The 15,225-nt window shown below is 40.4% G+C and overlaps 1 protein-coding gene across 13 annotated transcripts in view; it reads left to right on the top strand.

The window, feature by feature from the left end:
* CADPS (calcium dependent secretion activator) overlaps positions 1–15,225 on the top strand; it is a 483,498-nt gene that overhangs the window by 395,032 nt on the left and 73,241 nt on the right. For 8 of the 13 annotated variants that reach the window (XM_077993272.1, XM_077993270.1, XM_077993271.1 and 5 more), the window contains 3 exons: positions 2,176–2,322; positions 5,611–5,766; positions 9,658–9,805. In XM_077993272.1, coding sequence (XP_077849398.1) covers positions 2,176–2,322; positions 5,611–5,766; positions 9,658–9,805 — 451 coding nt within the window. The remainder of the gene's footprint in view (positions 1–2,175; positions 2,323–5,610; positions 5,767–9,657; positions 9,806–15,225) is intronic. The other 5 variants (XM_015130515.3, XM_015130512.3, XM_015130510.3 and 2 more) reach the window with 1 other exon arrangement.

Raw genomic sequence — 15,225 nt, 5'->3', positions numbered from 1 at the left:
CTAATTTGTGTACCCGCCACCCGCTAATATGTTTAAATTAAATTGCTTTTGCATACGTTTGTATGTTATTCACTCCTAGCTACTTTTAATTTGCTCAGAATTGACATTTTAACTTTCCAGGCTGCCATCTCTAAGATCTTCTAATTCCTTGATCATTATTCAGTGTGTGTATCATTTAATGATCACATTTGCTTATATAGGCTTACACATGTCTCAGTGGAAATCGCCAACGGTTTTGTTACATGGCAGTGTTTAAGACTGAGAGCCACCAGGGACTGAATCCAAAGGCAAATTCCCCAGTTAAACAGAGACACATAAAAGGAAAAGTTCCATTTTCCCTTCTATTTAATAGTCATATAGTTAATCTTTTCTTGACCATTCCCACAAGAGCACCCTTTAGTTTCAAGTAGAGATGTATAATTGGCTTTCCCAAAACGTGAGGTGTAAAGGACGAATCTATGAGACACCTGTTTTGATTACGGAAGAGAATTCCAGGTAGACAATTTCGCATTCTAGGTTTTTCAGTCTATGAGCCAGAGCTATATTGCCATTGTGAAAGAACAATTTGTTTCTAGAGGGAGACAGGCGTTCAGGTGATCTTCAAGGTCCAGAATTTCTGACTTAGCAGAAGGCATGTACCCACCCCCACTCCCCCACCCCCCAACTTCCCCATTCCCCAACTCCCACACTCCCCTACTCCCCTACTCCCCCACTTCCCCACCCAAGCAAGCCCAGAGGCAGCTCCAGCTCTTGCAGGAGTCCTGTTAGTCAAACACAGCTTGCCCAGGGCAGAGCTGCTTTGGCAAAACTTGCTCTTCTCCTGCAAGATCCAAAAAGAGAACCTCAAGTCCTTTGCCAAAGTGCTGTCAACTTCACTTAAACAGGAAGGCTCCTCTCAGATGCAGAGTTAGGCTGGGCTCTACCGTGCCAGTGACTTTGGCTGGATGGAACACCCTTAAAATGCCACTACTGAGACACACGGTGCCAGCCTGTGGAGCCGTGTATGACACAGTCCTTCCAAAGAAATACAGTTGATTCAAATTGGGGGTTTTGTTTTGTTTTATTTTCTCCCTCTACTTACAAAACCATCCATCTCTCTTCCATCACATCAGTTGATCCATCTTTGTCCAAAAACAAAAGGCTGATACGAGGTAATATTTTTAACTTTTTAGTCACTTTTAACTTATTTTAACTTTTTACAGAAAAATACACAACTTGATTAATTTTCACAAATTGAACACACACCCATGTAAGCTATCACACAGATCAAAAAGCCGACCCTCTCCAGAAGTCCCTGTCATGCCTTCTCCCAGTCCCTGTCCCACTTCCAAGGGTAACTGTTATGATATAAAGCCACATTTTACATCCACTTTTGGTCAAAGAGTCTAATACAAGAGCTGAATTGGGGATTGTTTTCATTTCCTTGGTTTCTGTTTCTGTGTATAAACATTTCTGCATTTTTATTGAACTTAGTTTGGGAGAGACAGTTTCTATTTTCTTTAAACGTTCTATAAAATTATTCAAATCTGATCCTTCTTCTTGATACAATTTTGTAATTTCACCATCAACTGACACCTCATTGCCCATATACCTGTCTTTAGAAGTAGCAGTTGGAAAGAGTTTGGTTTCTGTACATCACCATTATATGTGTCTCCATGTGGGTGAACTTCCTACTCTATTTGATATCTAATGTCTGATTGAGAAATATGCCTCCATCAACAATAATTTGTTTTAAAAATAAGAAAATTGAAGCGCTCCACCATTTCTATCAATCCCAGTGACTTCACAGCAACCCCAGCCCCAGCCACACCAAGAATTCCAGGAACTTCAAGTTCTTAGCATGAGAAAAGTTCTAGACTCTTATGGCAATGGATATGGAAACCAAAGGCCCCTCCCAAAGGCATGTGATCATTGTGTATGGGTGCTCCGCAACTGTCCGCACTTTTAAGTCACTGTGTGGTTAATTTTTTTTTCCATTAACTTTTGTCATTTCTCTGGATACAGAGTCACACCACAGCTTCCCATCTGTAAGCTGCTTTCTGAAGTGTGTCGCTTGAGTTTTTGCTGTTGTCTTGCTCTGGACTTGGTCAATTTATTTACAATTGTCGTGTGCTGCTGCCACATCTGCATTGTCACTGTGATGGTATTTTTTCTTTCTGTCTGTTTCTTCCACAGGAGTTTAACCAGTAACCTACCCAATGTGAACCTACCCAATGTGAACCTTCCCAAAGTACCAAATCTACCAGTTAACATCCCTCTAGGCATCCCACAAATGCCTACTTTTTCGGCACCGTCATGGATGGCTGCTATATATGATGCGGAGTGTGTATTCAGTTCACATTAGATCTCATTTAAATTTAAGTGATCTTGGCATGGATATGTATTGTTTATTTCTATACATCCTATATAACAGAGATGGAGATGGATAATTAGACATATTTTGCTGATCATATAGAGACAATATTGTTTATTTCTGGCATACATCATGTTTGTAAGATGTTTGCTATATATACAGCACTAACAATTTGTCTTACGCCCACTGAATGCTGGAGGACTATGTTTCACTTCCTGAATTCTTTTGCAAAAGGATTCTACCCTTTTTGGCAGGTGACATGACTTTAGGAGCTAGACATCCAAAAATAGCAGAGGAAACCTCTTTGATGGGCTGGCCAGTCATCTGTGGCCTGATCCAAATCTAAGAAGGAAGCACACCTACCTAGAATCTGGGGTGTTTTTTTTTTTTAAATAAAAATAAAAAATTCCTAGAGAATGTTTAAACCATAAAGCATATTTCTGGTGTCAGCAAATGGCAGGATATAGTAACAGTATGTTCAGGGCTAAATGAAAATTTCTGAATGGATCAAGCCTTAGTCATGTAAATGTTATGTAAAAAATATATTATGTACTTTCCAAGGTCACAATACAATATGGTGCTTTGAGATCTAGGTAATGAGAAGTTCAATAATTCTCTAAACACAAGATTCAAACAACAAATAATTAAATTTTTGGTAGCCATATCATCTGATATACTTATCCACATGAATGTCAGAGTTGCATGGGCAACTTCTTGAAAGCCAGCAGTTTGGGCGAGTGAGGGTTGAGAAGCCATTTCTTCTAGCTTCGGAAATGAATCTTCTGTGCTTTTTTGGTTAGCAAGAAGATCGAGCACCCCTAAATTCTACCTCAGGGAAATTAGAACCACGTGCATGATTTAATAAGTGAAACAAGGGTTAGCGATTCTGTACCCTTCTTTGATCCTTTTCTTAGACCACAGCTAATTATAGGCCAGATAAGCTTTTTCTTGAAAGAATAAATTGGCACATTTTCAAAGGGAAGTGTTATTATCAAAGGAATAAAAAATGGTCTGAAACTGGCAGTGATGTTTTGAAATCTCAGAATCACATTCATCAAGACGGCCCTCAGCATTTTTATTTTTGCAGTAATCCAGGTGGAGGACAGACCATTAAAATGACTGCTCTATCTGGCTCCTCCAAAACTGCCTAATATTTTTACAACCTACAATTGCTCACAAGTTCACAATGAAATCTATGGTCAATGTGTCTGATTCTCTTTTAAAGGCAAATTAAAGCCTCCAAAAATTTATATCTGAAAAAAAAATCCATAAAAGAACACAAATCATATTCATGCTAAGATGACTATATGAAAAAATTAGATTAGGTAGTATCTGTGAAAAATTTAAAAATATCAGAAAGCTTCTCTTATCTTCCTCTGTGCATGCTCTGTGACACTGTTTTTGAAAAGATATGAATCAAGACATTGTAATAAAGCAGATAATGGTCTCCGTTCAATTAATTAAGGCATGAGTGGGAACACATTTTGGTAACTGCTCAGCAATCAAAATAATCTTGGTGCTATTGCCTTAACATTAACAGTTTATCTTAAAAATAAAAAGAAAATATTCTTCTCCTCATGTCAAAACTTAATAATAAGCTCTTCAAAGAAAAAAAACCCTACAAGAATTTTTTGAAACTCTGAAACCAGATGGGTGTCAAAATGTTGTTGTAATAAATACCAATTATTGCATTCATATGTACTTAATGATTTAAAACATACAACCATGCAGTTCCAAAACGGGGCTTAGACTAGACAAAGTTGGGGTTTCTTTTTCCCAAGCATAGGTTGGGGTAGGGGGAAGGCTGAACTTTCACAGAGAAACAACACATTCCCCCACTTTTGAACAATGCTCACAGCAGTATCTGAAAAGAAGGCATGGATTCTCAATCACCCACCAGGAAATGCCTGATTCTATATCTTTTCATAATTCCAGTTTCTTCCTTTGCCACCTTTCATTTTAAGGGCGTGTTGATATGTTACCTGCTCCTTCGTGTCAGATACATCTATGTACTGACCTCAGACTGGTCTGTCCTTGAAAACTACCCTGTTGGTCCAGGCCGTAGGCTCCCTCTCAGCATGTTTGGGTGTGTGCCCCTTCCCCGCCCTGCAGTAGCTGTGTATGCATTTATGCACTAGCTATATTTCTCTCTGAAGCATTAATTCAATGCAGCTGGCATCTGTCACAATAGAAACACCCACTCTCATCTGTTTCTATAGACGATGTCAGAACAAGTGGTAATGCATGGTGTGTTGGACATTTTATAAATTACTGTGTTAGCATTAGTGGTATGCGAGGAAGTGGGTGGGGGGAAGGACACCCCTCAGAGCTCCAAATGGGATTGTTACAAAAGAGACAGCCAGCCAGAGAAGGGCAGGAGGGTGAGAGATGGAGCATTTCTCATACACAGGCTTTTTGTAGATGCCCAAGGTAAAAGTTTCTTAGACGTCATCGTACAGAAAGGCATCAAGACCAATATCCCCAACTGCACACAGGACTGGGTAAGATGGTGCAATGGTAAAAGAGCTCAGGTTTTGAGCCCTAAAGCATTGACAATATCACTTGTCCACTAACTTCCCCTGCCCCAACTCACCTCATCCTGGTGAGGACCCTGCCTATGCAATGGGCTGGTCTATGAAAATTGGAACAGGAACCAAACTGATCTAGAATTTTGGAATCAAGGTATCCAGGTGTACCCCTCTTGATCTGAGTCACCCTAATTTCTTTCCAGCTCTTCAAGAGAGAAAGCAGGTCCTCGCTCACCACTTTGTTAGCACTGTCCTTTGAAAACGAAAAGTCTTGTGCAATTTCCAAGAGGCCTCCACTCTGGAGGGGAGCTGGGGAAATGCATGAAACCCTGAATTTTAATAACTGCATGTTGCCATGTAGTTATTATCTGTTGAGACTTATTTCTCCCCCTGGTTCGTGGCCTTCATCTGAATCATCACATGTGTTAATGTGGTTATTAAAAGAAGGCTGATTTTTACCATACACCATTCTCCTGGTTGTTACGGGGCAACACCTTCCCCAGACTTCTCACTGGTCTGGGGTAATTGGCTGAGCAAAGCGCACTAAGTCATGTATGGTAAAACTCAAAATCTGCCGGTGGAGACTCGCCCCCTCCTTCACCGCCAACACACGTTGTTTTGTATGTTGAAGCTGCTGTTTGCCTTCTAGCCCCCAGTTGTCTCTGTGTTCGTTTGTGTAGAGCCTGAGGCCATTGGGTGACTCTCATTTTCTAATTTTTATCCTGCCAGTAATGGGTCAGGCACCTCAGAAGATCTGTTTTGGAAACTTGACGCCCTTCAGACCTTCATTCGGGACTTGCACTGGCCTGAAGAAGAGTTTGGAAAGCACCTGGAACAACGGCTGAAGTTGATGGCAAGTGACATGATCGAATCTTGTGTCAAAAGGTAAGCATAGGTGGCTGGACAGGTTCTGCACGCCTTCCCCACCATACACAGACTCAGGGAAGGGTAGATGGCTGCTCTTTGGATTGGCTGTAATTTGAAACTAATTGGAGAAGGTGATTGCTTGTCAAAGTCAGCTGGAGTAGTGGCTGTCAACGTCTAACTTCCATTCACCTGCCCTCCGTCTGTCCCAAACCCAAAAATAATCTGGCTGCCGATTTTTTCATTGTTGTTGGCTTTAAGAGGAAGAGATCCTGTCCATTCTTGTTTGTATCCCTGATATCTAGCAGTGTCTGGCACAAAATACTTACTTAGTAAGTATTTGTTAAATGTATGAATGTGTGCCTGAGTGGACAATTAGAAGGGAAAGAAAGAAGAATATGCCATGGAACTGGCATAGCCAGGATAGGTAGCAGAAATCTAATGGTTTTCTAACCATGTGGATAGGGCCTCAGCATCGTCATTCACTCTATATATAAAAGATGAGCATATATGTGGGCCACCTTGTAGCTGTCTTGTTGAAAATCTAGCTGGATTTCAACAGGGAGTCATGAGACGTTGAACATGACATTTTGCCTGCACACAGATTCCCTGTTCTGTCACTGTGGCTTTTAGGACTAGGGTAGGAATGCTGCACTTGAAGTTCCCAGGCAGACTGTTCTGAGAAGGTGAGGGAAAAAAAATGAGGACAGTATTCGTCCATTCAGCAAACATCATTTGAGCTCCTCCCATATGCCAGGCACAGGACTAAGTTCTTGGCATACAATGAATAATGAGAGACTGCATCCCTTTCCTCATGGAGTGTCTCTATATTAAATATAGAAATAAAATTTCACTGATGTGACATCATTATCATCACCCTGTCTACCCCCAGATACACATCCAAGTTCCTTTTCTAGTTCATAACTGTTCCATTATTTTTCCTCATTCAAAAAAAAATAGATCGCAAGCAGCACAGGCTACTCCAAATCTCCAGATGTTGTGTAGCTTCGTTGATGGATCAGTTGTGGGTGTTGGGGGCTGGGTTTGCCTGGAAGTTCTTTGAATTTATTATGTCCTATCTTGGAAGAGGAAAGGTGAAGTAATATCATCAGAACTGGAAACCAAAAAAGCAAAAGAACAATACAATCCCAGGTAGGTGAACAGCGTCTCAGCAGGAATTGAGAAAGGAACTATGCACTAATGGAGAATCTGGGCAGGTGTTTGAGGCCACTTCCAGAAGCTTAAAGTTGTAGTGATCCAGATTTTTTAGAATTGTTCTTTTATTCTCACTCTTAGAACTGAAGGCAGGCTTACTTCTCAAACTCAAGGTCAAAATATTTCCTTAGGGTCTTGAATTCCATGATTTCCTAGATAGTCTATATCAATTTTAGGAAAAGCAATGTTTTTCCGATGGCCAAACCATTCCATAAAAAACTTTTTGAGTGATCTGTCCTGGGGTGAAATGCTTTACAGTAAAGGTTTATCAGTTCCTAAACTGTGCACTTAATTGTACAGAAAAAGATGTGTGTCCTTCACTGAGAAGCCAGTCTCCTGGGTAGGGAGCAAGAAATGGGAAGATGCTCACAGAAAATGGAAAGATATGAGGATGTCACAGGTGGATAGGGACTCTTATCCCTTACCATGCTGTAATCATATCTTCATGGTTCAGACACATAAAGAGGGTGAGCTGCACAGAGCCAGCGAGTGGATCTTGTTCATTTGGCATTCCTCACCTTCCCCAGGTCTCAGCACCATGCTTGGCACACAGTAGCTGTTAAGCAACCTTTTACTGACAGAAGTTGCTCCACTGCACATGGATGGCTGGCCTGGACACTTAAATTTCCTAATGTCCTTTTTAAATCAGCTCAAAAGCAGACAAGGGCAAAAATGGATGGAAATATCCCCAGAACTACAGATTCGGAGGACAGAGCATGGAGGATTCTTGGATGTTTTAATACATAGAATGTACATTAGAAGAGCCTAGAACCATTGTTTTCCTCAGTAGAACAGATTCTATAACCCTTGTTCTAGGCCAACATAGTAAGGACATTATTTTGTAGGTATGAATATGCAATGCCAAAAAGTCAATAAGGCACTCCTCATGTTTCAGTGCTCCAGAAATTTAATTCATCAATTTGACAGACATTTGCAGTCTCCAGTCTGGTCTATATCAGGTTACTTGTGCTGAACACAAAACAAGGCATGCTGTCTTTTGCCCTCAAGCAGTCAGTTGAGTTAAATGACTTCTCCTTTTCTGGCTTTTTGGTCCTATAGAGCCCTCTCAGTCATATTAATTTTGCATTCAGCTTCCTCTTTTCACAGCCCTGCACTCCAAGGGCTATGAACAGTTCTCCTGTGAAAACTGAAGACGGTTACTTCATTGGAAGGGAGCAATTTAGCATTTCCATTTCTCAAATTGGGCCGGAACTGGCACACAAGCCTCAGAAGATCAGCACAGGGACCTGTCCAACTCAGTCCTCATCAGGCCTCCTTTTCACAAAACCGGCAAATGATGTATTTTCAGCGTAGCTTAAAATGATCATCATGATTAGAAAGCTACTTCAGTGCACTGAGTCTTCAGAAGCCAAGATACATTTATCTTTAACATGATCATATAATATATAGGGGTGTTTTAAGGGTTTGGGTTTTTTAGGTTTTTTTTTTTTTTTTTTCTTAAGAACTGGGCTCCCAACCTTAGAAATTATACTTGGCTTCCCTGCATGCACTCAGGGTGTGTTAGCAAGCTGGCATACTTTCCTGAGCTAACTAGCTGTGTGGTCCTCCTATGCACTGTTAGAAAACTGCTACAAATTCCTCTTAAAGCAATGCTTTCCTGGTGGCTGTATGATCTCCAGAACTTGACAGCGAACAATGCTAAAAAGATGCATCAGACAAATGGGGCTTTAATAAAGCCATTTACTAACCAGGTGCTTTTCTTTAAAGACATTTGATGATATCACTCACTTCCCTGAAACCTTTCAAAATATAACTAGGCCCCTTTTACAATGCTGATGTCAAGGATAAGATCTCACACCTGTATTACCAGCTGGCCATGTAGGGCTAGGCTTTTTCTATGAGTTGTTAGCACATTGCTGAGATCATAATTTGACCAATGTCAGAATTATGTTACATTCAGATTCCATCATCACACAATTCTTGAATTTGTATATGTGTATTAAGCATAATTTTAAATCATAAAATAATGTATTTTATTGCAAAATAATGCATTGACATTGAAAACAAAACATGATGGAAGTTCTCCAATACCACGTCTCCTAATTTCACACCCCTCCTCAAAGGTAGCCGTCTTTAACAGCTTGGTGTATTTCCTTTTCATGTCCTTTAACAAGGAAGAAAAATTTTTTAGTCTTTAAAGCAATGTAATAAACTGGCTGGATTTTAAATTTTTGTCTCTTTCAAAACCAGAAACGGGAAAATAAAAACCCACAGCAATAAACGTCATTTAAGATTTTTTTCTCCACCACGAGGTTTTGAAAATTAAAAACTGCTTTGGTTTTTTGTTTGTTTTGTTTTATTAATGAAGTAATTCAAGGTAGGCAGTTGCCAACGTGAGAGAACTTACATATGCTATACTGCTATAATCGAGTTTTTGTGAATTCATTCATTCTCCTGCAATTAAGGTTCTCCATAGCATGTAAACTATAGACAGAAATACGCCAAGCTACAGGTGTTCCGTGTACTGCCGAGAAAAGAAGGGTGTGCATGGCTGTCTCCATGAATAGGCCTTCCTTAGTTGGGAAAGTCATTTAAAAGGGAACACATGTGAAGTCATTGTTGACTGAAACTGATTACAGCCTTCAATTTTCTTTTTCACTGACCTCTCAGAAAATATCTCCTCCACCTGCTGCCATCTGAACGCTGAATTGGTCTTTTCCTACTTTGTTTTAATAGAACCAGGATTGCATTTGAAGTTAAGCTGCAAAAAACCAGTCGATCAACAGATTTTCGAGTCCCACAGTCAATATGCACCATGTTTAATGTTATGGTTGATGCCAAAGCTCAATCAACAAAACTTTGCAGCATGGAAATGGGCCAAGAGGTAAAAAAAAAAAAAAAAAATACAGATTTTTTTTTCCCTCTTCATTGATCATGTAGAAGAAAACTTCACAAATTCCTTCCATCTACCCTAGTCTGCTAGTTTCAGAAATACACTCTAACATTTGTGGATTAAGCCATGGATGAGTGTTCAGTATCTGTTTGTCAAGTAGATTTCTAAGGCATGTGCTGATGAGAATGTCAGTCACTTGGAAGTGATTCTTGGCTGGAGTTGGGGTGGCCATAAAGTTCCCTCTAAGCTAAATGAAGTTTGACGACCTTATTTATTAGGCTGGTGTCTCCAGCAGATCTGTGTTTGCCAGAATGAAAGTCATTTTCACATTTGAAGTGCATTTTATCACTTTAAACATCTGGACAGCAAGAGAGCCTTTTCTTGCATCAAACAACTTCCAGGATGTATAATGTTAGATCACCCTGCTACCCAATCCCCAGCCAGCAGGTTTTGAATTTCCAAAAAAAAATTTGCAGACTTTCAATTTTCCTTAGACTGAATTGATCGTGAATCTTTCCTGACCAAAAGTTTAGTCCTTTGCTAAGTTTGCAATTCCAAAGCAGTATTTAAAATGTAAAGGAGAAGGAAACAGCAACTTGGGCTTGATTAAAGACTATCATGATCATTTTTCTCTGATGGCCTTAAGCCAGCTAGATATTCATATACCAATTTAGAATTAATTCAGAAGCATTTCTGGCAACTCTATGTTGTTGCCAATTGGCATAAATTGCTCCTAAATCAGATCTTTCGATACCAGCCTTACATGTTCAGAATTTTTACTAAATTATATTTGCTCCTTATTCGTTATTTATTTTCTCTTTCGGCACCTTCCATTTTTAAATGTGGGTTGGTGGTATTCTCTTCCTGGCAAGATCATCTTCAACCTTGTTTCCCCTACAAGTCAGTTTCCTCAGCCCCCACCCGCACCCTGGTTAACTCTGTTCCCGACTGATTTTCTTGTCGAGGACCTTTCCCTGGGGGTTATGTTCTAGGCGCTGGAGTCAAATTCAGGGTGCACTTGGTTCTCTATCCCAGCATCATGTGCTCGTGTGAATGATCTGGGGCAGTGGTCCTCATATTTCAGTGTACATTAAACTCATCCAGAGAGCATCTGAACACCCAGATCAGTGAGTCTCACCCAGGAGTTTCAGATAGGTCTGGGGTGTGGTCTAAGGATTGGCATTTCTGACAAGTTCCCTGGCGATGCTGATGCTGCTGGCTGCTCCAGAGACCACACTATGAGAACCACTGATCTGGATACTCAGTATGTAAACCTGACGTCAGGGGAAGAACTCAGGTAGGAAAGATGGCCCCCTTGGGGAAGACCTGGGTTCGGTGTTCAGAAACCTAGATTCTTCCCCTGGCTGAGCTGAAAGCTGCAGTTTGACAAATTACTCAACCTCTTTGGGCCTCAGTTTCCTTATCTGTAAAATGATAGCACTATTCTAGTTTTATTCAGGCTGTTTTTAGTGGCACAATCTGTTTTTCAAACCAAACCAAGAAGGCCAGCATGTAACACACAAGTACAGCTGCTCTGGATGGAGAGGGGAGGAGGGGGCCTAGAGTCCAAGCTGCCAGGTTGCCCTCTGCTCTGCACTTCTTCACTGCCCACCACCCACCTGAGCTGCTCTGGAATATTTAAACAATCTCTTAGGCTTCATAGAGCCCACTTTAAAGGCCCTGTTTTTGGTGATCTCAAAAGTTCATTGAGATCCCTTTGAGTTCATATTTTCCAGAATCCTGTTCTTCCTTAATTTTTCTCCCCTTGGAGCTACTATTTTTAAAATTGAGATATAATTCACATACCCATGAAATTCATCCGTTCAACATGTGCCATTTAGTAGTTTTAGTTTATTCACAAAGTTATGCAGTCATCACCACAGTCAATTTTAGGACATTTTTATCACCTGAAAAACTGAGTACCCATTAATTCTCACTCACCTCCGCTTCTCCACAGCCCTAGGTAATCACCAAAATACTTTCTGTCTCTAAGGATTTACCTGTTCTGAACATTTCTTATAAACAAAATCATATAATATGTGGCCTTTTGTGTCTGGCTTCTTTCATTCAGCATAATGTTTTCAAGATTCATCCATGCTGTAGCCTGTATTGGTCGCTCCTTGTTAAGGCTGAGTCATATACTCCATTGTATGGATATACCACACTTTGTTTATCCGTTCGTCAGTTGATAGACATTTGAGTTGTTTCTATTATGATTAATGCTGCTATGAACATTCATGTACAAGTTTTCATGTGGACCTGTGTTTTCAACTCTCTTGGGTACATACCTGGGAGCAGAGTTGTGGGGTCACATGGTAACTCCGTGTTTAGCTTTTTGAGGAACTTCCAACTGTTTTTCAAAATGGCTGCACCGTTTTACATTTCCACCAGCACTATATGAGAAACCTGATTTCTCTGCATTTTAGCCAATATTCATTATCTGTCTTTTTTTATTGCAGCTATCCTAGCTATATGTGTATGAAGTATCTCTTGTAGTTTTTTATTCATAGTGATGTTTAGCATCTTTGTATGTATTTATTGACCATTGCATATTTCCTTTAAAGAAATGCCTATTCAAAATCTTTTGCCAATTTGAAAAATTGGGTTATTTGTCTTTTTATTGTTGAGTTGTAAGAGTTCTTTATATGTTCTGGATACTAGACCATTATCATACATATGATTTGCAACTATTTTCTCCCATCCTGTGGGTTTTCTTTTTCATCTTCTCGATGGGATCCTTTAAAACACAACAGGTTTCTTTTAAATTAAATGAAATCCAATTGATCTATTTCCCCTTAAGTCTTCTTGAGATGAACATTTTCACTGAGTTTTCTAAGGATGGCGATAGGCCAGGGTGCAGGTTGATACAAGACTGGTCTTGCCTTCTCCTCAGCAGCTTCTGCAGTCCCTCTCCAGCTTGATTCAATAATAGCCATGTTTCAAAAGTTCCCACATGCCTGGTCAGATGGCAAAACAATTCTGCCAAACAAACCAAGTCACTTTGATCTGGGCTTTTTTCTTTTTGAGGTGGGGGTATAGGGAGAGTAGTGGGAGTGGGGGAGTTGCTGTCACAAACTTCACTGAGAATACAAAAAAAGGTATGGAGCAATTTCTCAGGGGAAAAAAATACTTTCACATATTATTACTCTCCAATTTCAGAGGACCTGGGGACCTCCTTGACCAAACCATAGACCCCAGTTGGAGACAGAGGATGAGAAGGAACAAGTTGACCTTTATCACAATGGTGGACCCTTCTTTTGTCTTTACCACTAATCACTTCTGGGCTAAGGTAGAATGACCTTAGCTTGACCTGGGAGTCTGGTTTTATAGAAGAATAAGTTGTTTTTTGGTTTAATCATGGCATCCTATGGACTCCATACCTTAGCTGCCAAACAATGTGTCATCATTTGCTGAATGAAGAATATAGCATGCAACACACAACCTGTGGGAAGTATGTAGTTTGTTAAAATTGGGTATTAAAGTCCCCTAATTCTGGATATAAAATCAGAAAGTTGTCTTGGACTTGCAGTAACATTTTTGACATGAAACAGCAGTGTCTATTTCTTTCTAGACATTGTTCTATTTGATAAAGTAGAAAAGACTACCCATATTCTCCCCATATGACTCAACATAATTTTTTTAATGAAAACAAATAACTGAGGCTTGTAAACATTTCTTGTTTCTCCCAAAATAGCGCGTGCACGTACACACACACACACACACACACACACCACACACACATCTAGACTAAATATCTTTATTAAGGGCCCATCTAAATAATGCATCCTAGTCTGTGATTCTTATTGTAAGGCTGTTGGTTTTTTCCCAAGCCATCCTAGAGAGAGCTATTTTTTTTTTTTTTTTTTTTTGAGACGGAGTGTCGCTCTGTCGCCCAGGCTGGAGTGCAGTGGCCGCATCTCAGCTCACTGCAAGCTCCGCCTCCCGGGTCTACGCCATTCTCCTGCCTCAGCCTCCCGAGTAGCTGGGACTACAGGCACCCGCCACCTCACCCGGCTAGTTTTTTTTGTATTTTTTAGTAGAGACGGGGTTTCACCGTATTAACCAGGCTGGTCTCAATCTCCTGACCTTGTGATCCGCCCGTCTCGGCCTCCCAAAGTGCTGGGATTACAGGCTTGAGCCACCGCGCCCGGCCGAGAGAGCTATTGTGACATTTTTCCTTAGTATAATTGAATCAGAGACACTTAAATGACCAGCTGTGGGAAATGGAGCTGCTTCTTTGAATGCCAAGTGGTTGAGAACAGGTGAGAATAAAGCTAGCTTGACTTAATTGTCTGTAAATATGTACTTCTTCTAAGTGGCCTAGCACAGTGGCTGTAACCTTAATCAGAACTTCAATGGAAAGTCATATGGAAATGTTTCCTCCTTGATTTTTCTCACTTTGTAGAATGGGAATATTCATCTCCAAAGTAAAGCTGAGTTGCTAAAATGAGATTTAACAAGAATATCTGGAAACATCCTGGAACTGGGATAAGAATAGACAAAAGTCCAATGTTTTATGTAGTCTGCATTTCTGAGTATGGGATATGAAGCCCATATTGTAGACCTAGCTACTAATACCAGCCTCCACCTGGGTCCCAACTCCCTCAACCTGCTTTAGATTAGATACTGGCCAGGTGATGAAATCTCCAATTTTAAGATCACATCCTGGATTTCATCATTGGGTAATATCACATCTAAAGGCAGCTGCTGAAACATTTGTTAAGCATAGTTTTCCATCTTAAATATTTATTTTTTTCATTAAAATTTGTGAAGTACCAATAGAAGGGAAAATGTGTATTAAATAGTTTCTCACTTGGTCTAGTGTGTTTTCATCTCATTTCCAAGGTCAGATGGTCTTAACAGAAAGACAACATACACACAATCTGTTTTATGACAAGGCAAAATGTGTAGCACAGGAAGTCAAGTGGAATGATTTTCACACAGTAATTGTGAATTTGCAACTCAGCCCATCAGAAGCAAAAGTGAACTGACCAAACTTTCCAGGCCATTGAATATTAGTAGTTCCCTCAGGATATAATTTAGGCATATAGGGCAAGTTAATCCAAGAAGGCCAGCAGAGGCCAGGCATGGTGGCTCACACCTGTAATCCTAACACTTTGGGAGGCCCAGGTGGGCAGATCATGAGGTCAAGAGATCGAGACCATCTTGGCCAACATGGTGAAACCCCGTCTCTACTCAAAATACAAAAAAATTAGCTGGGTGTGATGGTGCACAACTGTAGTCCTAGCTACTTGGGAGGCTGAGGCAGGAGAATTGCTTGAACCTGGGAGGTGGAGGTTGCAGTGAGCCAAGTGCCACTGCACTCCAGCCTGGTGACAGAGCGAGACTCCATCTCAAAAAAAAAAAAAAAAAAAAAAAAAAAATTGGGGGTGTGGGCAGCAGAGAGGACT

This window comes from Macaca mulatta, chromosome 2, assembly GCF_049350105.2.
Source record: "Macaca mulatta isolate MMU2019108-1 chromosome 2, T2T-MMU8v2.0, whole genome shotgun sequence".
NCBI lineage: Eukaryota > Metazoa > Chordata > Mammalia > Primates > Cercopithecidae > Macaca > Macaca mulatta.
The sequence above is the reverse complement of the archived record's forward strand: the minus strand, read 5'-3'. Positions and strand labels throughout refer to the sequence as shown.